General features: G+C 53.8%; 1 protein-coding gene across 4 annotated transcripts; it reads right to left on the reverse strand.

Moving 5' to 3' along the window:
* Positions 1 to 1266: 1266 nt before the first annotated feature.
* LOC140896651 (Fc receptor-like protein 5) lies at positions 1267 to 16616 on the reverse strand. Of its 4 annotated transcripts, none has more exons than XM_073308598.1 (13): positions 16331 to 16616; positions 15813 to 15851; positions 14455 to 14751; positions 12155 to 12427; positions 10670 to 10981; positions 9703 to 9996; positions 7818 to 8114; positions 6326 to 6679; positions 5963 to 6067; positions 4689 to 4710; positions 2951 to 2988; positions 2019 to 2161; positions 1267 to 1545 (listed from the first exon to the last, which is right to left on the reverse strand). In XM_073308598.1, the coding sequence occupies exons 1-13, from the start codon at positions 16359 to 16361 to the stop codon at positions 1438 to 1440; spliced, it is 2313 nt and encodes a 770-aa protein (XP_073164699.1). In that variant the 5' UTR covers positions 16362 to 16616; the 3' UTR covers positions 1267 to 1437. The 4 variants fall into 4 exon arrangements, with proteins under 4 accessions (XP_073164699.1, XP_073164700.1, XP_073164698.1 ...); XM_073308599.1 differs by having other exon boundaries at positions 1454 to 2161; positions 6326 to 6554; positions 6633 to 6679; XM_073308597.1 differs by having other exon boundaries at positions 1454 to 2161; positions 5963 to 6064.
* Between the last annotated feature and the right edge of the window lie 6847 nt (positions 16617 to 23463).

A 23463-nucleotide genomic window follows, 5' to 3' on the forward strand; every position in this document is an offset into this window, starting at 1 on the left:
TGGGGCAGGGTGGAGGAGGAGTCTCCAGACAGAGGGGTGAGGGCCGAGGGAGGTCACTTATGCAGCAGAGGCAGAAGGAGAGTTAGCGCCATGCTGAGCTGGTCGCTCTGGGCTGGGAGCTGGGTTCTCGGCTCAGCCACTGGCCCCGTCTGGGTGCAAGGAGGGGGCGGGGCCCCTCCCCTCTGATGGAGGCAGAGGAAGCCACATCCTCATTTGCAGCCACTGCTCAGCTGGGCGGCAGGACAGGCAGCAGCATCTCAGGTAAGGAGGGGCTGAGGGCAGCTGACCACTTCCCGCCACCTTCTCCAGTGTTTGCACTGGCTTTTGTACTTCAACGCAGAGCTGGGGGGAGGGGCCGGACCAGCCGCCCCCGAGGGCTGGATCTTCCCAGGGTAGCCCAGGGTTCCAGCTGGTGTAAAGAAATCTTCCTTGAGTTACACGGGTTTACACCCACTGGGGAGCTATGGCCCATTGACCCCAGCTGGGATCTGCCCCATTGACTCCAGTCGAGCTACAACCCATTCACCCCAGCTGGGGATCTGACCCATGGACCGAAGCTGGGGGTCTGGGCCATTTACAGTGATGAAATGGCTGTCACTGCTGGAGGGTTTTTTTCATTGTTTGATGTTCCCGATGTGCCCAAGGGTATTTCTGCCCAAAACGCAAGTAGAGAAATTGCAATATTATATCTTTGATGCAACCAGCCTCCTGGCCTGGGGCCAGCCCTCCTTACCAGGGCATAATTTGCATGTCTGTTGATCGAAGTAATCAGAGTCACTTTTAGTTCATCAGGAAGCTGTCATCTAGGGTTTGCCCTAGTGCAGCTTTGATGTCCGGTCCCGTTCATAGCGCTCTCAGCCTGGTAAGCATAAAGGCTCAATCGGAGCTGGAGATTTCAGTTGACTCAGTGCAAGCAACTATAGGGACATAGTTTGTCTCCCTTGGGACACCCTGAAAATACCAGGGTCCCCAAACCTCCCACTACTCCACAGTTGATACACGAGTGAAAAATGGCACCAACCAAACTGGGCCAGAAATAAGTTTAATTCAGAAGAGCATGGTTAGACGGGGGTATTTACCCATCCTTCACCAGCAGCTTTAACCACTGTACCCAAACTCCTCCCAAAGCTTGGGATAGAACCCATGAGCCCTGGTTCCCAGACCCCCCTGCTCTAACTACTAGACCCCACCCCCCCTCCCAGAGCCAGGGTAGAACCCAGGATTCTGGCCTTCCAGCTCCCCCGCCCCGCTCTAACCACTAGATCCCACTCTCCTCCCAGATCTGAGTCCTGCCTCCCACTCCCCTCACCCCACAAGATGAAAAGAACAAAACTGAGCTGTTTGCTGTGACAAAGGTTTGAGAGTGAGCAGAGCTTGAGGTCTGGGAATTCTCAGGCAATGGGAGCAGGGTGCTGCTGGGAAGTTGGGGGACAGGGATTAGAAGAGGGGTTCACTGTACACAACTTCCTCTGAGACCAAATTCCCTCCTTGCTGGTGGAACGTGGAGCTCCCCGGGCTCACAGGGGAGCACGTGGCTACAGCATACTAGGAAAGTGGAGAACAGAGAAGAATCAGGTCTGCCAAGAGCTTATGTTGTGCTGTAGAGAACTTTTGTTGTGCTCTCCCCTTGGAGTCAGTGCTGGCCCCACTGCCCCAGGGTGGCGCTAGGGGGCGCTGTGCTGCAGGGACCAGGGCCCTCAGTAGTGGACACTCGCCCCTTGGAGTCAGTGCTGGCCCCACTGCCCCAGGGCAGCACTAGGGGACACTGCAGGGAGTGGGGTGGGGGATCAGGGGTGCTCTCCCCTCACACTCAGAGCTGATCCCATTACCTCACTGCGGCACTAGGAGGCGTTGTGCTGCAGGGAGCCGGGTGAGATCTCAACAGGAGGCCCTTTCCCATTGTGGGGAATACTGACACCAGTGCTCCCGCATGGCACCAGTGGGTGCTGTGCTCCAGAGACTGGGGTGGGGCACTCAGCAGGGGGTGGGGGGCTCAGCATTCTCCTCTCCGAGTTTACCAGGGTTGTGCATCTTGCCCCGGTGCCTGCATCCTCTTCTCCCTTGCCTCTTTTCTTGGATTTCCCACCAGGGATGCTGGGTAGCCGCCGCTGGTTGTGCATCACCGGCTGATCCCACCCGTCATGGCTCCTTTGCTGCAGAGCTAATCACGTAACAGATTAGACCCTACTGCCTGGTCTCCCCTCCCCGCTGCCCTGGATCAGATCCTCCATCCCGCACCCGGTCTCCCCTCCCTGCTGCCCTGTGTCGGACCCTCCATCCAACACCCGGTCTCCCCTCCCTGCTGCCTTGGATTGGATCCTCCATCCAGCACCGATCTCCCCTCCCCGCTGCCCTGGATCAGATCCTCCATCCCGCACCCGGTCTCCCCTCCCTGCTGCCTTGGATTGGACCCTCCATCCAACACCCAGTCCCCCCTCCCCGCTGCCCTGGATCAGACCCTCCATCCCGCACCCGGTCTCCCCTCCCTGCTGTCCTGTGTCGGACCCTCCATCCAGCACCTGGTCTCCCCTCCCTGCTGCCTTGGATTGGATCCTCCATCCAGCACCGATCTCCCCTCCCCGCTGCCCTGGATTGGACCCTCCATCCAACACCCAGTCCCCCCTCCCCGCTGTCCTGGATTGGACCCTCCATCCAGCACCCGGTTCCCCCTCCTCACTGCCCTGCGTCAGACCCTCCACCCAACAGCCAGACTCAAGTCTCTTTTCTCCATGCTGAAATTCCCATTTTTGACCCACTAGCTGGCAACATAGTCTCAACATCATCAGTAGGGGAGCCGGAGTGTGTCAGTCAGAAATTCCCCTCTTAAAGGGGAAGTGGCCATGAGAAGGCCAATCAGACACCTCCCATGTACCGTGTCCCACCTCTGAGACCCCATGGGCTACAAAGTGGGAGAGAGTGTCTGGCGGGGAGCTGGGTGGTCATTACTCACCTAAATTGACCCCAGGGGCTCCGTTGACACCCAGGTAGCTGAAAGAGGCAGAACTATGTCTCAGTGATGGAGCTGGGAGGGTCAGAGGGGGGAATTATGGGCTCCTACCCCTAAGGGTTGGGAGGATTTGAGGAACAGGCTCCTGGAGTGTGATAATGGGTGAGGGTGGGAGTTTTGGGTGGGGCTATCATTGGCCAACAATGTTCTTGGTGGTAGCTTTTCTCTCTGCTTCATTCCTCCATTCCCGCTCATTCTCTCCTCTTTATTCATCACCTCCTTCTTTCCCTGACTTTCTCTCCCTCATTCCTCCATTCCTTTTCGCTATCTATTCACTGCGTCTCTCGCTTGTTTGCTCTGCTTCTCACCCTGGCCCCAAACCTCCTCGTACCAACTGGCAGAGGGCACTGGGATACATGGGGCTATGGGGAACCCACAGGGTCACCAATATAACATCACGTACAGTCTCTACTGAAAGCATGTGTCACACTGGCCATCATCATTAGACTGCTAATAATGCATGAACATTTAATTAAGCAATGGAGCACCAAGGGTTGTGGTGGATTCTTCATCATGGGCACTTTTCAATCCAGATTGGGTGTCTTTCTAAAAGTTCCTCTCTAGGAATTATTGTGGGGCAGTTCTCTGGCCTGTGTTATGCAGGAAATCAAACTAGATGATCACAGCGATCATTTCTAGACTTAAAATCTATCAAACGAGTATTGTATTGAACCTTTCCCCTCTGTCTGGTCCTATAATTTACTTTCTGCAATAAACCTGACTGAGATTGGTCATTTGGTCTCTTGAGCATGTTTCATAACAAACCAAAGTGCAGTCAAGCGATCGACTGGACGATTCTCCAGAAACAAATGGGGAAAATATTTCCAGAAATGTACAGATATGTAATGTAAGGGGAAAGGCTGTTTGAGAATCAAAGTTTGATCTGAAGATATTGATGTTGCATATTTTGGCATGTGGGGCTGACAATCTGGGCTGTACCAGATATAAAGCTTTACTTTTTTGAATCTTGGCATGGCCTGTCATTAAATAATTATTCTCTAAGCCCCCTGTTGTCTGACTTCTCCCTGGTAATTTCTTGCAACTGTGAAAAAATATATTTTTTGAATGCTTATTACCTGTTGAAATTATAACAAAATAATCAAAATTCTGCCAGGCCTAGGTATACACTTCTGATCATAGAATCATAGACTCATAGAAGATCAGGGTTGGAAGGGACCTCAGGAGGTATCTAGTCCAACCCCCTGCTCAAAACAGGACCAACCCCAACTAAATCATCCCAGCCAGGGCTTTGTCAAGCCTGACCTTCAAAACCTCTAAGGATGGAGATTCCACCACCTCCCTAGGGAGCCCATCCCAGTGCTTCCCCACCCAGCATTGGGAAGGACTTGGGGTGAAAGTGGGAGGGGACAGATAGTGGAAAATAAACATCTCATTGGCCCAGCCTTTTTTCCTTCTCTCCCATTCATTTATCATTCTCTCTTTCTCATATTCACTCATCTGTGCTCTCTCATTCACAGCCTGGCTCCTCACAGCTCGCTCCAGAGGGGAGAAGTTGGGGGACTAAGGCAGATGTTGTGGGAGGAGGCGGGTTCCTCTGCCGTAACAGATGGGATGGGCCAATGTGTTGGAGGGATATCGATTACCCTGTTGGGGGAGACAGACAGACAGGCAGCCTCCCACGGGGAGGAGGAGTGATACCTCTGAAAACCGGATATCTTACCCAGCGGCTGTCTTGCTGCTACCTGTGGAGAAAAGGTCAAGGAGAGATATTAAAAAGCTGTTTGGTTTCCCTTACCCACCCCCCCAAGTGTCTACCTCCACATGGGGCATGGAGCAAGTGCCTGGCACGGCTCTGACCCACAGCCTTCTTGATGCCAACAGACAGAGGGGCACACAGGGGTGCAGAGCTACCATGCATCCACCAAAGAACGTCACGCGAGGTCGCTAATGAAAGCCTGCATCACATGCATCGTCAAGACCATTGCGAGACAAGTGTATGGAAAATCTGCAAGGAGTTATGCGGAGATGCTGAATATTATTTTCCCTTGTTGTGGTTAAAGGGAGGTTGCTCCAAGGTAGTGTGCCATGGGACAAACAACTCCGGACAGGAGCTAGGAGATGCTTATGTCCATAGTGTACCACTGCGTGTCTCCCTGTACAAGTCTATCAGCATTCTGGGTCCAATGCCAACAAAGAGCTTGCGGAGAATCGGGGGCGATACTAACAGGAAGAGGTAAACAGCAGCTGGGGAAAACTTGTTCTCAGGTGGAGATCAAAGGTCTGATCTGGTACATTAGGGGGTGCAGAGAGATGCACCCTGGAAGCCTTCAATCTCTGAAGACAACCTGCCATGAGGTTTGATCTTAGGGAAGGAGGATCTCAGCCAACCTGACTGAAAATGATGGGACAACGCTATGACGTAGGAGACAGAGAAATGTCCTGGGAGTTCAGTTTAGGCTCTAGGAAGCATGTTACAATCTTGTTTGATATGAAACCATTTGTTTCCAATATTCTTCCTTGAATCTCTGGTCTCAGATGAGAGGAAGAAGAGGTCTGTATCACTCAAAAGCTTGTCTTGTTCCCCCTCAGAAATTGGTCGAATAAAACCTCACCCACCTGGTCGCTTTGATGATAAACTTCCCCTTGTTTTCTTTATAAACAGATCTAAGTGCCGCATGGTGAGTGGGGACCCCGAACTGAGCATCCAAAGTTGGAGTGTCCTATTCCTTTGGGGACAGCAGATTACCAGGGGGTAATCGTTACCCTGTACAGACAGCAAAGTTTCCAGGAGCATATGTTGCTAGCAGAGTCCGGGAGCTGATCCACAGCAGGACACAGACAAGAATCCGTCACACTAAGGGCTTGTGCCTCACAACCCTGGGGATCCCTGGACACCTGGGTCCCATTCTCCACCCCAGTCTTGTCCACCCTCCTCCAGAATTGCACAAACGAAACCCCAGCTCCCATTCCCCATCCAGGTTGCATTACCGGTACCTTTCTTATTCCTTCTGCAGCAGCAGCCAAGAAGAGCCAGTATCCCCAGAGCGGCTCCTCCACCACCGCAACCAGCCACCAAGGGGAGGGGCAGAGCCCAGCCTGCTTGAGAGAAGGGGGAAGAGCGACAGCAGGCGTTATGCCAGGATCTGCAATGTAAACGTTTCCCCTGCATGGCACTGTGGATTCTGCTATACCCCAGGCAGCCTGCAGAATAGGGACAATCTGCACCCTCCCCTTTAAGAAAGGAATTTCTGCATGCCAGATACAGGATGTGATCCTGACACCTATGGGTCCAAAATGGGAACTGCACTTCAGGGGAAATATTCCTTTTCATTCTGTTAATACTGTTGGGAGCCTCACCTCTCCAGCTGTAATTCCTGGTGACATTCCAGGTAACATTCACAGCCTGGCTCCTGGGGGACTGGATCCACCTCCCGCTCATGTTCTTCTCGTACCCACAGGTGAATTCCCCAGTGTTCTTAGGACCAGCCTGTGGGATGCTGAGCACAGAGATGTTCACAGAGCCGGAGACAGACTCCATGGTGCTGATCTCAGACCCCTCAACTCTGGGGATGATCTCGGTTCCGTCCTTGTAAAAGTGAAATCTCCATTCACCGAGGTCACCAGGGGCCATGCAGGCAATGAGCAGGGGGAGCCCTTCACTCACCTCTCCAGATGGGGGATCCATGCTCAGCAATGGCTGGGGAAGGGGGTCTAAGGGGAGTAGAAAAAGGGAGAGGTCAGCAGGGGAACCACAGTCCAGTATCAGGAAGGGACTGATATACTGTATAATGGGCACCAGAGGGCAGCAGAGGGTGAGGGGTGGGGAAGGGTTGGCTACACGGGATAATGGGCACAAGGGGGCAGCATAAGGAATGGGAGTTGAGTTAAGCAGCCATTCACTACACAGCGGCATCATTTCAACAACCGTTTTCCCCACTGCAGGACTCCAGAGTATATCTTCAATGGCATTTGTAGGACTAGGCGCATCCTCACCCTTCATGGTGACGTTCACAACCTGACTACTGGGGGACAGGATACACCTCCCCCTCACGTTCTCCTCATAGCCGCAGGTGAATTCCCCAGTGGTCACAGGACCAGCCTGTGGGAAACTGAGCATCATGAAGTCAGTGCTGGACTCCATGATGCTGAGCTCAGAGCCCAAGTCCCTGGGGACGATCTCGGTTCTGTCCTTGTAAAAGTGAAATCTCCGCTCACTGAGGTCACCAGGGGCCATGCAGGTGATGAGCAGGGGGAGCCCTTCACTCACCACTCCAGATGGGGGATCCATGCTCAGCACCGGCTGGGAAAGGGGGTTTAAGGGAAGCAGCAAAATACAGAGGTCAGCAGGAGAACCACAGCCCAGTGTCAGGAAGGGGCAGCTATACTGTATAATGGGCACCAGGGGGCAGCAGAGGGTGGGGGTGGAAAGGGGCGGCTATACTGTATAATGGGCACCAGGGGGCAGCAGAGGGTGGGGGTGGGAAGGGGCGGCTATACTGTATAATGGGCACCAGGGGGCAGCAGAGGGTGGGGACAGGGAAGGGGCGGCTATACTGTATAATGGACACCAGGGGGCAGCAGAGGGTGGGGGTGGGAAGGGGCGGCTATACTGTATAATGGGCACCAGGGGGCAGCAGAGGGTGGGGGTGGGGAAGGGGCGGCTGTACTGTATAATGGGCACCAGGGGGCAGCAGAGGGTGGGGATGGGGAAGGGCAGAGGACAAAGGGGTTTGTGGGCGGGTGGGGGGCATCTCTGCTCCCCGCAAGTCCCACTGCTCACCTGGCTGTCTAGCAGCACCTGAGATGTGGGAGAGACCCAGCGGGAACATCCCGGAGGTCAGAGCCTCACCTGACACTGGTACAGTGATGCTGTTACTGTTCTCAGATACAATCTCCTGCCCGGCCTCCCGTCTCCAGTACTGACAGGTGTAGGAGCCATCATTCCCCATCTGCGCCATGAGCTCCATCCCGGGCCCCCCGCTGGCTGCTGGCAGCTCTTCAGAGGCCTGATCCCCTCTGTGCTGGTGGAACCTGAACCCCGCAACCTCCTTGCCATGGGGGACTGAGCAGGTGAGGGTGACCTTCTCCCCGGGCAGGTACACAGGGAGCTTGGGATGCAGAGAGAGTTTGGGGGCCAGTGGAGGAGCTGCAATAGAGAGAAAGGGGTCAGTGCAGAGGGGCATCCCCCCAGAGTCAAGAGAAGTTGATACGGGGAGTCCAGTGATCCCCCAGCCTGTGAAATACCCCCCCAGCAAACACCGCACAGGACAGATGACAATCCCCAGTCTGAGTGGAACAGCATCTCACAACTGGCAGAGCTGTGGGGGAACTGCTACAGTGCCTAACCGAATAAGCACCTCAAAATACAACAGGAGAAATTCCTGGCGAGACTTTCGAGTGATTTACAATCAGAAGTGCTGAACTTTGAGCTGCTCAGCATAGAGCAAATGAGCCTGGACAAGCCCACATTTGGCAAAGGCAAGGATATGATGCCAGAAGGACCTGGTGGTCTCCATAAATTTCCCTACTCAAGAAAAATAAAGGTTACGATCCTGGATGACGGAGGACGAGACACAGGAAATGAGCTGTGGCGCTAAAGAGTGAGAAATGTGCTGAATGGTATAAATCAACTCTGTGGTTTGGTAGTGTAATACTAATCGTTCATGATGATGGATGTTGAATGGTCTTTTTCATCTTGTGTCCTCCACCACAAATGTACGTTTTCCCAGTGCTGGGCACATGCTATGGCCCAGTCTGCAGATCTTCCCCCAGGAGCCGGCAGACCAAGAGATGTTCCCTAGTTTGCATTGGCCGCAGTCACTTGTATCTGGGTCAATGGACGAGCCCCACTTCCACAGATTGACTTTGGACCTGCCAACGTTTGTTCGGAGATGATTTAAAGATCTCTAGGTCGACCAACCCTTCCCTCCTCTGGGGAGGCATTTGGCATATCACTGTACATTTTGACTAGCTTGGTGAGTACTTCAAGTCATGTGTGCCACGTTTCCAATTGTGTGGCCATGGATTTTTTTAAGCAATTCCATTGCAAATAGGAAGAATTCTGTGATTTCAGTGCCACCATTGGCCATGTATTGGATGTCTGGGATGGCAAACGCGTGCATATCACGGCCCATGTCAGACTGTCTCAATCTGCGAATCCTGCTGAACACCTACCACTGCAACATGTGGAATGGGAAAAATAAGGGCTGTTTTATTAGTTTAATCTTCCTATTCATGACAATGTACACTGAATGGCAAAAGAATCATGGAGTTATGCTGATGCAATGCCAATGATTTGTAACAATACAGAAGAATGAAAACAACTTATGAACATTTGGGTAAACGTATAACTGGAGACATGGGAAGACAGACATAGAAGGACAAATTAATGTATAAAAAGAAAGTGATGGAGGGCCCAAAATGGAGAACACTGGTCCAGAGACTGAGACAAATTTGGATACTTGGACCCCTGCCTGTTCAGTCCAATCTGTCTTATTGTTTGTCATGTGTGTATGATCAGAAATGACAAGTGTCAATGATTCAATCTGAAAATGTATAAATAAATGTGAAAAAATTGATGAAGCCAATATTGGGTGCCTCAGTTTCCCACCTTACAGTGGTCACTGAGATTCAACAGGTGGCCGTGAAGAGTCTGGAGTCCATGGAAGGAGTATGGCCTCTCTAGAACACACGCGGAAAGGGCAAAGGGGTGCTGGAGACAGGGCTGGACTCACCAGTCACAATGATGGAGACGGAGTCACTCTTCCGTGACAGGATCACTTGCCCAGATCGAATTATCCAGTAGGCACAGAAGTATGTCCCAGCATTCCCAGTCATAGCCGTGCGCTCCAGCCAAGCTCCCTCGTCCAGCTCAGAGATCTGCTCCTCTCTTTGATGGTAGAATCTGTATCCCCCCACCTGCTCACTGCCAGGAACTGAGCAGGTGAGCTTGACATGCTCCCCCTGAAAATAGATGTGTTTCGGGGGATACAGAATGATTTGGGGGGCCGGTGGGGGCAGTGAGACATCTGGAGAGAATGAAGAGCAGAGAAAGCAAGGAGAGAAATGGAGGGGCTCTGAATGAAGAGCACCTGGCTGATTGTGTAAATAAAATGGGGAGCTGTCATGTACCCCTTGGAGAAGCTACACCCCCACTTCTACCCTTCGACAGAAAATCCCTTCATATCTCCCATCCCTTGGTGGCCACCCACTTCACCCCAACAGTGAAGAGCAAATCGGAGCATTACTCGGCGCCAAACCCAGCCAGAAGTGTACAGACAAGCCAGGTGGAGAAAGAGCCCGAGATTGACTGTCCAGCCCCCTGAGGTTGACCACTCAGTTGCCTTGTCCCTGTTGCTCTTCTTGCCGTGGGATGCTGTGATAGCCAAAAGCATATCTGGGTTCCCAAAAGTACTGGATCCATCCATGGAGGACAGGTCCATCAATGGCTCTTAGACAAGATCGTCAGGGACACAACAACATGCTCGGGGTGAGGCTGAACCTCTGACTACTACAAGACATGATGGAAGCCTGGGCTGAATCCTTCCATAATTTCCCTGTTCTGTATGCGCCCCCTGAAACTCTGGTATGGGCCACCCTTGGAGACAGACTACTGGGCCAGATGGACATGGGACCAGCATGGCCGCTCTTATATTCTGATGCTGGTCCCTGCTATCACATTCTGAGAGAAAGGGGCCTTACCTGTGACTGTGATGGAGATGGGCTGGCTCTCTAGGGAGGAGATCTCCTGCCCAGGTTCGGCTACCCGGTACATACAGGTGTATGAGCCAGAATCCTCCATGCTGAGTCTGCCAATCTGGTAACTCTGAGAGTCCTCCAGCGCCTGTCTTGTGCATGCCACTTGTTCCCTGGCCTTGAGGAAGCAGAACCCCATCTTCTTCTCCCAGCTGGGAGCTGAGCACGTCAGGGTAACAGAATCTCCGGTGGTGAACTCAGGACCCGTTGGTGACAGCTGCAGAGTTGGCCGAAAGGTTTCCAGGAGCACGGAAGACCCTGAAGAGAGACAGTGGGGACTGAGCCCTCCAACAAACCCCAGTGCTATGGAGCTCCCTCCTCCCAATCCCAGGAGATGGCTGATGTGTCCAAAGGGAGACAACGCCCCAGTTCATTTGCTACCACACCGTATTTCCCTCCCTGGTCACTAACGTTCCTTCCCCACCCAGAGATGTTTTCTTTGAGGAGCATCAGCTCTGGGTTCACCCACTTTTCATTTACTCATTTTTCTCTGTTTTCTTGCCAATTTCAGGGAAGGTTGATTGGCCTTTAAAGACCATCAGGTGATGCTCCTGGCATAAGACAGGTGTGAGCCTTCAGCTAACCCAACAGGCCAACCTGTGCTCGGTCTCTTTGGAGGCAGTGAATTTAATAATTCCTGTGAGTCTCCCACCAGCAGGACTGGGAACTGCAGGGAGATGCCTCTGGGGACATCGACTGAGACCTGCAAGGCCAGGTTTGGACTGGCAGATCTCAAGAAGTTTGCCAGCAAGGCCGACAGGTGGGAATGTCAGGGACACATTCCCTGACAGACATTTCAGCAGCACCAAAGCTCTCCCTTGCTGAGGAGAACATCACAGGGACTTAGTTGCTAATACGATCTCCCTTGACAAACCAGCTATCCTGGACAGGAGCTCTCTGATTGCCCATAGCAAACACATTGCAATGGCCGAGCATTTTAACTCAATGACCCTCTTGTGCGATTCTGTTCTCACCTTCCTTTGGAAGTTCAGCCGAAGATGGAGATCAACTGACCACAGCAAAGGTAAAGAATCCCCCATCCAAAGTGGAGTCTTCAGTCTGGCCCAGATACCAACCCCCCAATATCAGACAGGATTCATCAGCTCTACAGACAGATTGCTCAGTTCATCGCAGACATACCGGTCAGTATCCCACAACCCTTCCAGTCTGCAGGCCGACGTCTGGACAGCCATTGCCTGACCCAAGAGGTGTAGATGGAAAGATGACTCACCTGTCAGATCCAAAGTGGAGTCTTCAGTCTGGCCCAGATACCAACCCCCCAATATCAGACAGGATTCATCAGCTCTACAGACAGATTGCTCAGTTCATCGCAGACGTACCGGTCAGTAGCCCACAACCCTTCCAGTCTGCAGGCCAACGTCTGGACAGCCATCGCCTGACACAAGAGGTGTAGATGGAAAGATGACTCACCTGTCAGATGGATTGAGAGGGGGGCACTAGGTAGTGACTGGATCATTCTCCCTGAGACATTGACCTCATAGCTGCAGGTGTAAGGGCCGGTAGCATCCAAATCAGATTGACGGAGCTGGAGACGGGCACCCAACTGTGAGACAATGACATGCCCCTGCCTCAGGAACTGGTACCTTTTAGCCACATGTCCCTGAGGGGCTGAGCATACGATGGTAACAGGGCTCTTCCCGGGGAAATCAGAAATTGCAGAGATGGATGGAGCAAGAGGGAAATCTGCAAACAGCAACAATAGGCGAGAAGAGGGAGCGTTAATGTACCAAGAGTGTAGAAATAGCAGAGCAATTGAGTATGAGAAAGTGGGGTCTAGAGGTCAAATCAAGGCATGGGCTGGGAGCCAGGACTCCTGGGTTCTATCCCCGGCTCTGAGAGTGAGTGAATTTCAGTTCTTGAAAACCTGACACAACTAGAAGGAGAAGAACCAGACAGCGAAACTGCGCTGATGCCCTTGACAGCAGCTAGATTGCTGGTTGTGTCTCAGTCACTGTAGGGGGAGAAATGCCCGTGACCCCAGCTCAACCAGCCCTAAGAAGCAGATGCACCAGTCGCTAGGGCCAAGCAGGGATGGCTGCGCTCCGAGATGGTTTCCCACCTAGACTCTGCTCCCCAGTACAGGCAGGTGTATGCTTTGGGGATCCCCATCACATCCGTGAGCCCCAGATGAGCACCCCTGTTCTGAGCGGGGAGATCTGCAGAGACCTGCACCCCGATTTCATTACAGAAGTCATATCTCCCTCCTGGGAGCCGAGCACCGGAGAGTAACACACTCCTGAAGAGAGAGACAGAATGCTTAGGGACTCGAGAGGGCGTGAGGGCTGGATGCCCCCTGCACCCCAAGGGGCTGGGAGAAAGCGTCCTAGGAGATGCTGGTTCAAACAGGGCTCCTTTAGGGCCTGGTGAGGTGAAGAGGAAGAGGCCCCCGGCTTGCACGCCAGAGGCTGTGCTCACGCAACGTGGCCGGCCCAGGGCTTGTGGTGTCACTAAACAGAGAAAATATACAAAGTAAATAGCCTGAAATAGATCTCAGTCGTCATTGTCCTTACTTTGCCGAGTGGTGAATTTCAGTTATGAAGGTTGGAAATATTTCTCTGTTGGTTTGTGTGTGGGCAGCAAAATCGGTGTTTACCGACAACAATCTAATACAGAACAGACCCCTGTTCCGGACTACATCTGCCAAGATACACAGAGGTCACCCCTCTCGTTGAACTGCTGCAATGCACATGGGGGGCTTAGTTCTGAGAGGGGGGCTGGCCAGGAAAGAAGAATGGGGGCCACGAAATATCAGAACTGAAACTCCCATCAGGCACGACAGCCACTCTGGGCAGATACAGGATACGAACAGAGCCAAAAATAAAGGATTTTGTTTCAAGAGGGAGGAAAATGTCTCATTCTGATCCACAATGTTTAAATGAAACATTCTGACGTGTCCGCAACGAATTTCAACCCTCCCCTCCCGTCCCATGCAAGGACTTTGGAGGACAGAGTGAGAATTCAAAGAACCACAAGCCCTATGGAACAATGTGCTGTATTTTCAGTCAAAGGCCAGAAGGGACCATCAGGAAGCTCCTTCAAGCCAGAATCAAACCAGCGACCTAAAACTTAGCCACGTCATTGAAATCTACAATCGGCCTCACCGCCAGCTTGGGTGCTGAAGGAATCTCTAGAGCTCAACATGTTTAGCTTAACCAAGGTGAAGGGGTGATTTGATCGTGGTCTATAAGTACCTAGTATGAGAAGAGAAATCTGATACTGAAGGGCTCTTCAATCTGGCATCCAAGGACCTAACATGATCCAAAGGCTGAACACTGAAGCTAGACAAATTCAGACTGGGAATAAGGTGGAAATTTTCAGCAGGGAGGGGAATTCATCACTGGAAGAACGTACCCACGGTTGTGGTGGACTCTATCACTGACCATTTTTAGAACAAGGTTGGATGTTTCCCTAGAAGATCTGCTCTAGTTCAAACAGGAATTACACTGGGGCCATCCAATGGAGTTGGGACTTGGTGATCACAGGGGTCCTTTCCGGTTTGAGAATCTGTGAAATGGTATTGGTTTGTTTTGGGGGGGTTTCATTTTTTTGGGGGGGTAAGTGGAGAGAAGACAAGGGACCATCCACCAAGAGCCAGAGACCCTGGGGGTTGAAGTGAGCAGACTGGTGACCCTCCCCCCACATGAGGGGTTGGGGTCTCACATGTGATGGGGACAGGAATCCTGTTAGACAGTAGGAGAAAGGGGACTCACCCATCACTGGTACCTGGAGAGGCTGGCTTCGTGCAGAGTAGATGGGCCGCCCGTCTCTCACTGCCCAATACTCACAGCTGTACGCCCCGGCCTTCCCCGTCTCAGCCGTCAGGACCAGCCAGGGCCCCCCGGACAGGCCGGTAGTTTCCGTGTAGACTCGCTCCCCCCGCTGATTGTAGAACTGGTAGCTGCTCACCGCCTCCCCACCAGGGGCCAAGCATCTGAGGGTGAGATGCTCCCCCGGGAAATACACAGCGTGCTGGGGGTCCATGATGACCCTTGGGGCTTGCAGGAGGGCTGAGGAAGGGCAGGGAGATTCAGCAGACATTACACTCCCCCCAGCCAAGTGCTGCCTCCCAATTCCTACCCTCATTGGCTGGAGCCAGCAGCCCCTTGCAGCTCTCCGTTCCTCCCACACAACAAGACACCTGGTGTCTGCACCCCACTGGCCCCAGAACTCTGGCTTCATCCCTCCTGCCGCACACACCCCCTGTGCTCCATGGGGACGCGGCAGGAGCCACTGTCACCTCTAGGGGGTTCTGGTTCCCACCTGGCCACGCCATACGTCACGGGCTCTGCCGGGCGTGGTGCAGCTCAGTCAGCTCTGTAGGGTGCTGTGACCGGACGGATGAGGGAAGTGGGAGTGGGGGTGGGGAGATGAGAGGAGATGGAAGCTAGGGAGAGAGACCTCCCCCCATGGAATCCCACAGGCTCAGATCCCACCCCACCTCCCAGCTTGCAGCCAGCCCTGCTGAGATTTCACTCTGCATGTGGCCCTGGGGCCAGAGCTAGAATCTGTTTTGGGGTGCTCCATTTCAAGCAGTTTAAATAGGCCTGGTTCTATCAGCCCTATCAAAGAATCCAGCCCCTATAAGTCTTCCAGGGGACCCCAGGAAACTGAGCCCCCCACAAATCACCAGTCACTTTGGGAAGTCTTGCCCAGGGCCCTGCAGGTCCCGAAGCTGGGAGCTGAGTGGAGCAGAACCAGAGAGAGACACACTCCGAAGTGGGGTGGGAGGATCCCTGCACACAATGCCTGGGCGGGGGGGTCTCTACACTCAGTGCCTGTGACCCCACAGTGAGAAGCCAGGCACATAAACAAATACTGGAATCAGTGTCCCCTGTCCATTCCCATTCCCCACCCCACTGACCAGCCAGTTCCTCTGCGGCAGGATCAGAGCCGGCGGCCCCTAGAGATGAAAGGCCCCATGTCCTATTCTCTGACCCAAGCAGCCAGACCCCCTACCATGGGGCCAGACTGGAACTGGAAGTCTGCCCCATGGGGTGACCCCTTTTCATGGAGGGGACCCACCTGAACGGACAGCTGGGGCATGTGTGTGGATCACGTCCCTCCTTACCTGCAGGTGACGCCAGCTGGGGAAGGATCTGGAGAGAAGCTGAAGGAGAGAAGAGGAGAGACAGGGAGTGAGAGCTCCGGGAACGGCACAGGAGGGAAGGGGGCTGCGGGACAGGGAATGTACTTTAGGGAGACGTGGGCCCAGGTGGATGAGCCTCAACATCTATTTCCCTAGTGGAGAGCAACAGACAGTCGGTGGATGGAAATGACCGTTGGAGAAAGACTAGGAGCTCGATACTCGAGTAAAGCCTTAGGAAAGCAGCCACCTGCTTACTGTGAGTGTATTTGCAGAAACCCGAGGCTCAGGGTTCGTGCTCCCTGCACAGAAAGGCCCCATAAGGAGACCCCGCGCAACTGGGAAATGCCAGACGCCCGCCAGACTGTTGCTGAATTGAGACTCGAGATGGAGTCTGGGGGACGAGAAGCCCAAAGGAGCTGGAGGTGGAAGGAGAAGGTGAGATGCATGCAGGGAAGGGGGGAAGGAGAGACAGGCTGAAGGAGGAGTGCAGGGTCACTCACCCAGGAGATGAAGGAGGACGCTGAGCTCCATGCTGGGTGTAACAGGATGCTGCTGCCAGGTGAATCTGCTCCTTCAATGGGCTATCTAAATAGCAACCGAGCTCTTACAAATATCTGTGATCGTCCGTCCCTTGGAGCCAGACACTTCCCCAAAGTCTGCACATCCGAGAGAGGAACCAGCTCCTGGAATGGGCCAGATAGTTTCTGAAAGGAGCACGGACGGGTGGTCACGATGCAGCCTCAAGACCTGCTGATGGCTGGGGAACCCTGGTGTCCGGGATGGAGAAACCTGACTGATTAAAGGGAGGGATGGAATGAAAGAGTGAGAGAGGGAAAGGGGGAACGAGACAGAGGCAAAGAGATGAATGAAGAGACAGGCTCCAAATAGAGGAAGTGAAAGGGAAGGAAAAAAAGAAAGGGAGTAAACAGATGAATGACAGAGCAAGAGTGAGAAAAGGAAAGGGTGAATGAGACAGTGAGAAAAGGATGAGTGAAGAGGGAGAAGAAGAGATAGTGCCTGAAGAAGAGGGGAGATGAAGATGGAGAGAGTGAAAGAGAAAGACACAGCAGGAGACGTGCAGAAGGAGGTCACTGACTGAGAACAAAGAGGACAGTCAGAAAGAGAACGACTGAACGAGACACAGCCAGGAGGAGGAGTGGAGAGGCGACTGTGGGGTGGGGCAGAGAGAGGGGGAATGAAAGTCAGACATATGGAGGGAACGTGTGAATGAGGGAGAGAGATGGAGGAGTGGGGAGGATGAAGAGGAGTGTGGCAGAGCGAGGAAGGGAAAGGGGGAGACAGAAGGAAGGCGTGAATGAGGCAGGCAGGGAAGGAGTGCAGGGTGAGTCATTCACCTGGCGCAGGGAGACACGTTTAGCTCCGTGCTGGGGGGACCAGTCTGAGCCTGGAAGCTGCACCCCCAACGCCTGTCTCCTGTGAGCCGCCTGCTCCCCTCTGATCACAGCCAGAGGAAGTCCTGCCTAAGGGACGCAGCCACCTCCCCGCCCCACCATCAAGGCACCACACGCTGTGGGCTGACCACAGCCAGGCCGGGGGTTCCCAGCATGCCTTGCAGCTCCCAGCCGCTCTGCAGGGCCTGGTCCAACAATAGCAGAGGGGTCAGCTACAGGGTAACCAGGTAACGGCTCCTCACTCCATCCATTTCCCTGGCCAGGTACACCAGGGCTCACGGGCCCAGCACCAAACCCGCGCTCCTGGCTGTGAAGGGCCATGGGGCCAGCACTGGGGCATGGGGGTCAGCCCTGATTGGGGGGAAGAGCGCCCCCTAGTGAGCCCCATCATGATCCCCACAGCAGAGCACCTCCTAGCACTGCCTTCGGGCATGGGGGTCAGCCCTGACTGGGGGGGAGAGCACCCCCTAGTGAGCCCCATCATGATCCCCACAGCACAGCGCCTCCTAGCACTGCCTTCGGGCATGGGGGTCAGCCCTGACTTGGGGGGGAGAGCACCCCCTAGTGAGCCCCATCATGATCCTCACAGCACAGCGCCTCCTAGCACTGCCTTCGGGCATGGGGGTCAGCCCTGACTTGGGGGGGAGAGCACCCCCTAGTGAGCCCCATCATGATCCTCACAGCACAGCGCCTCCTAGCACTGCCTTCGGGCATGGGGGTCAGCCCTGACTTGGGGGGAGAGCGCCCCCTAGTGAGCCCCATCATGATCCCCACAGCACAGCGCCTCCTAGCACTGCCCTGGGGCATGGGGGTCAGCCCTGACTTGGGGGGGAGAGCGCCCCCTAGTGAGCCCCATCATGATCCCCACAGCACAGCGCCTCCTAGCACTGCACTGGGGCTTGGGGGTCAGCCCTGACTTGGGGGGGAGAGCGCCCCCTAGTGAGCCCCATCATGATCCTCACAGCACAGCGCCTCCTAGCACTGCCCTGGGGCATGGGGGTCAGCCCTGACTTGGGGGGGAGAGCACCCCCTAGTGAGCCCCATCATGATCCCCACAGCAAAGCACCTCCTAGCACTGCCTTCGGGCATGGGGGTCAGCCCTGACTTGGGGGGGAGAGTGCCCCCTAGTGAGCCCCATCATGATTCCCACAGCACAGCGCTTCCTAGCACTGCCCTGGGGCATGGGGGTCAGCCCTGACTTGGGGGGGAGAGCGCCCCCTAGTGAGCCCCATCATGATCCCCACAGCACAGCGCCTCCTAGCACTGCGCTGGGGCTTGGGGGTCAGCCCTGACTTGGGGGGGAGAGCACCCCCTAGTGAGCCCCATCATGATCCCCACAGCAAAGCACCTCCTAGCACTGCCTTCGGGCATGGGGGTCAGCCCTGACTTGGGGGGGAGAGCACCCCCTAGTGAGCCCCATCATGATCCCCACAGCAAAGCACCTCCTAGCACTGCCTTCGGGCATGGGGGTCAGCCCTGACTTGGGGGGGAGAGTGCCCCCTAGTGAGCCCCATCATGATTCCCACAGCACAGCGCTTCCTAGCACTGCCCTGGGGCATGGGGGTCAGCCCTGACTTGGGGGGGAGAGCACCCCCTAGTGAGCCCCATCATGATCCCCACAGCACAGCGCCTCCTAGCACTGCCCTGGGGCTTGGGGGTCAGCCCTGACTGGGGGGGAGAGCGCCCCCTAGTGAGCCCCACCGTGAGCCCCACAGCACAGCGCCTCCTAGCACTGCCCTGGGGCATGGGGGTCAGCCCTGACTCAGAACATGTAACTGGACAGAGCTGAATTAGACCTGCACTTCTCTCCCAGCTCGCCGGTCGCCGCTCTCATGTGAATGCCACGTGGGCAGGGGTCACGGGCATGTCTCAGCCGGCAGCTGAGTCATGGAACGAAGACGGGGCCGGTGGCTGAGCTGAAGGAACAACCTCACGCCAGAGACTGTTCACGCTGACGCAGAGGTAGAGTTTGGCCTAAATTTGGGTGCCTCTTTATTTATCCCTCTGTCTCTCTGTCCTGTCTCTCAACCTCTCCTCCATTGTACTACAAAGGAAGGAACGCATCTCTCCTCCAAGGTCCTCTACCCCACACTCTCTCCCCCTTGCTCCCATCCCCCTACTGCATCCCCATCCCGCTCTCCAGCTGTTGTCCTGTTTTCAGTAGCATCACAGCTAATTTGGGGTGTGACAGCGGAGCCTGAGGTGGCTTTGCAGCTGTTTCTGGTGAGCTCTTCCCAACCATGGGGGGCAGGCTGGAGAAAGCACAACGGGACTTTTCTGAAAATTTCACGTGTGCTGTGCGGGTTGGCATCACGGGCAGATGCAACTCGCTGGGCTAGAGGCAGGGTTGGGGCCTGCAACAAACAGAAAACTGAAGCAAAACAGAGACTAGGGAGAAAGTTAAGAGGATTTAATTGGGGCTGGGAAATTTCCCTCCTGAGCTGCCCCCGAGAACCTGTGCCAGAGAGAAAGCACAGTAAAGGGAAGGCCCTGACTTCCCGGGATTAGCTCTGATGCTGCTGCCAAGATCCCGTTTACAGACTTGTTCCCTAAACACCCCAAATAGACTCATTAGTCCTGGCACCCTTTGAGACCCCCAACATGCCCCAAATTCCCCAGCTCCAATCAGAACCTCTTAATGTTCTGCCAAATTTTCAAACAACCCCTTTGATGTCCCCGCAGGGCTGTTATATCTGTGTCCGGCCAGTTTCTCAATATTATACCCAAAGAGAGGGACGCATTTGCCACAAGTCATTGGCTGGCTGATTACCTTGTCATTGCCTCTGCCCAGACCCCAGACTAGCTAAAGGACCCCCAGAATGGGGGGTTCTTGTGCAGAGTTGAAGCCAGTGTTCGAATGAGCTCCCCCTCGCCATCCAGCGATGAACTGGGAGTGGGGGCAGTCTTCGGGAGCAGAGCGTCTATTTGCATCAACACAGTTACTCTACCTGGGTGTTCAGTAACCAGGGCTGCTTTGCCAGTGATCAGCTGGGACCGTTCTGGGATGAAATTCCCTTTAGGATTGAATGCCAGGGTAATGAAACTTTGTGTCTTTAATTGTACGAGCAGAGGGCAGCAGAAGTGTCCTTAGCAGGCCTCTGATTGAGGGCATTACCAAGAGCCATGGTGGATTCTCCACCACTGGCAAGTTTTAAATCAGGAATGGGGGGTTTCCTAGTAGTTCTGCTCTAGGGATTGTTTTAGGGAGGTGTTACACAGGGGCTCAGCTGGGATGATCACAGATTATGAAGCCACAAGGGACCGTTATGAGTAGCCCCATGGCTATGGAAGTCATCTGGGGTGGAGAAGACCCAGGGTCAACTGCTTGACACAGACCAGAGACCTGAAACTGGGTTCTCCACATCCCAGAGCAGGCCTGTGAAAAGAAATTTGGGGCCCCGTACATCATATTCAATTGGGCTTCACTTTCTCCCCTGTTACAGACATTTGGGGGGCAATTCAAAACTCTGCCCCAATTGTTTCATCTGCATGCGGCAAAGAAAAATATTTGAAATCTCAAAACATTTTCCAGGCTGGGACAACCCTTTCCCACAGGCTCTAGAGGTGGGTTCAATTTCTGACTTGGGGAAATGGAGGCAAAGGGCAGGGACGTGCAAGAGTTTGGAAAGATCAACAAAAAAATTTTGGAGGGGGACTAGGAATTTATAATCCATATAGATCCCCCTCCCCTGGGAGGGTATTGCAAAGTCCAGAAATGACAACACAGGGGTGTCACTAAAAATCACTTATTTCATAGCACGTCTCAGGTTTGATTTTTTTCTCCTCAACTTTATGAGAACTCTAGTCAGCTACTAGGGATCTCGCTGGATTTGAAGGAGTCAAATAATTCAGGATCCTTGTTGCACAGGGGTGACATTGGAGAGAGGCTGGAATTGAGAAGATATGAGAACTCAAGGGACGGGAAAGAGAGAAAAAGGCAGGGGATAAACAGAGAGTCAGCCACTGACCAAGAACAATGAGAACACATTCAGTCCCCGCAGCAGATTGAATAACCTGTGGTTTGAGGTTGTGCTTTGCACTCAGATGACTGCCCTGTCTCTGCTCTCATAAAAAAGCAACAGCTGCTTCCCCTTCGGGCCATTTGGGGATGAAATCACCCCAGCCCCAGGGACCACAGACACATGTTCCTGGTTAGCGCTCCCCGCTGAGACACAGCGGGGCACAAAATAGCACGCCCTGCAAATGTAACATACGTCTGAGATCTGCAACCGCAAGACTGAAGTGACTACCTTAGCTTAAACTAGGATGTCTTGCAAAACAGGCTACTTTGCAGGTTGGGGGAGGGGTCTCAATGCTGGCTCCAATGTCCCACTGCAACACTAGAGGGTATTGGATTGCACATCGCAGAGAGTCGCTCTGTAGGGGGCGCTCTCTCCTCACACCCAGTCCTGGCCCCCATGTCCTCATTCAGTGTTGGGGGGCACTGTGCTGCAGAGAGTGGCTAGGAGGCTCAGTAGGAGGTGCTGTCCCCTACGAATCAGCATTGAGACCCGTGCCCTATTTAATACAAACAAGTACTTCTTCTTGTTCGTGTTAAACCTGCAGCCTCTTCATTTCATCGAGTCCCCTCTGGTTTTTGTGTCCTGGGAAAGGGTAAATAAGACTTCCCTACTCCCCTTCTCCACACCATTCCTGATTCAGAAACCTCTGTCATATCTCCCCTGAGTCATCTCTTTTCTCATTTGAGCAGCCCTAATCTGTCCTCTTATGGAAGCTGCTCCACACTCTTAATCATCCTTCTTGCACTTTTCTGAATCTTCTCTGGTTCCTTTTTGAGATGGGGCAACCAGAACTGGAAGCAGCATTCAAGGAGTGGGTGTACCAGGGATTTATATAGTGTCATTATCCCGTCTCCTTTTCTTATCCTTTTCCTAATAGTTCCTAACGAACTAGTAGCCTTTTGAACACCCCATATGGGAGGCTGTTCAGAGCAGGCCTGATGGGGATTAGGCAGGAAGTAGAGTGGCAAGAGAGTAATGGAGATATGGGAGATTGGCTGCAAATACCTGAAAAGGCTGGCGAGGGTGTGGTGTGGGAATAGCATGGATGTGGGCTTCAGGTTATGGTGCTATGGAATTGCACAATTAGCAGCTGGGATTTCCCCATCAAGAGGCATGGGGAATCATGGCTTGGAATCAGGGTGAAAGCAGCACCCTGGAGCTCTTGGGATGACCCTGCAGACTGCAGGGCTAGGGTGGGATGAGAAGCTGTACTATACTGTTTATTTGTCAATATTATTAATTAATTAGCAGTCTTAAGGGAGAACCTAGAGGCCGTGACCAAGATGAGGGCCCCACTGAGCACACCGGATGCTGCCCAGATCCCCACTGAGATCAGGCCTCCACTCCATAATGCTAGCTATGGCACACACTTCGACCAGGATGCCCCCCTCTCATACCAGGCACCCAGACACTGACTGAGTTCAGGGATCCCCCCTTATTGTACCAGGCACTGCACAGTTCCCCCCCGCAACTGAGATCAGGCCCCCTCCAATTGTCCTGGTGCCACACAGGCCCTGACCCAGATCACCCCCCGCAGTCCCCTACATGCTGGGTGCTTCACATAGCCCAGGGGGTGTGGAGTGGGGATGGAGACATGTAGTTCTCCCCAGCACTTCCTTGACTTTTGCTTCACCTTTTGGGTCCCCTCCTTTCTCAGCCAACCTCAATCACCTTCCTCAGGAGGCTGCCAGCCAACCTCACTTGCCCGACCACCACCAGCGCCCACATTGAGTTGGATTTCTAAAAGTCCCACATGCATAAAAGGGAGCACATCCAGATGAGATACTCTGCTTCAGGGGGCACAGCGCCAGTCAGGCCTTATTCTTTAGGCTGAGGAAAAGAGCACATGGGCAGTGGCTGGTGTCTCAGAGAAATGAAACCTGGGAGATCTTTGAAAGTGGGCAGGAACCTGCAAGGACATTTGCTGGCTCCTACCAGACAATCCCCACCAAGTGGCATCTCTGCAGAGTAACGGGGCCTCATGGTCTTGGATAGGTGTAAATGCAGTCTCCTAGGAGTACCCAGACATCAGCAGTGTCAGTTCTCTGAATTCATGTAGATGCTGGATGGAAGGGGGACCAGAATGACCTCTAGGATTCCTGGGTCCAGGTCTCAGCTCTAGGAGACAAGTATCAGATAACGTTCAGAGAACTCAAAACTGCTGGTCCCTCCCTTATCCATGCCCATTATACAGTACAG

Source organism: Lepidochelys kempii, chromosome 13, assembly GCF_965140265.1.
Source record: "Lepidochelys kempii isolate rLepKem1 chromosome 13, rLepKem1.hap2, whole genome shotgun sequence".
Taxonomy (NCBI): domain Eukaryota; kingdom Metazoa; phylum Chordata; order Testudines; family Cheloniidae; genus Lepidochelys; species Lepidochelys kempii.

Coding starts and splice junctions, on each gene's coding strand:
- LOC140896651 (XM_073308596.1), bottom strand. CDS start 16,361: ATGGAGCTCAGCGTCCTCCTTCATCTCCTGG. Junction 8,115..9,702: donor CGTCTCCATCATTGTGACTG/GTGAGTCCAGCC, acceptor TCTCTATTGCAG/CTCCTCCACTGGCCCCCAAA. Junction 2,989..4,688: donor AGCAGCAAGACAGCCGCTGG/GTAAGATATCCG, acceptor TGCCTCTTTCAG/CTACCTGGGTGTCAACGGAG.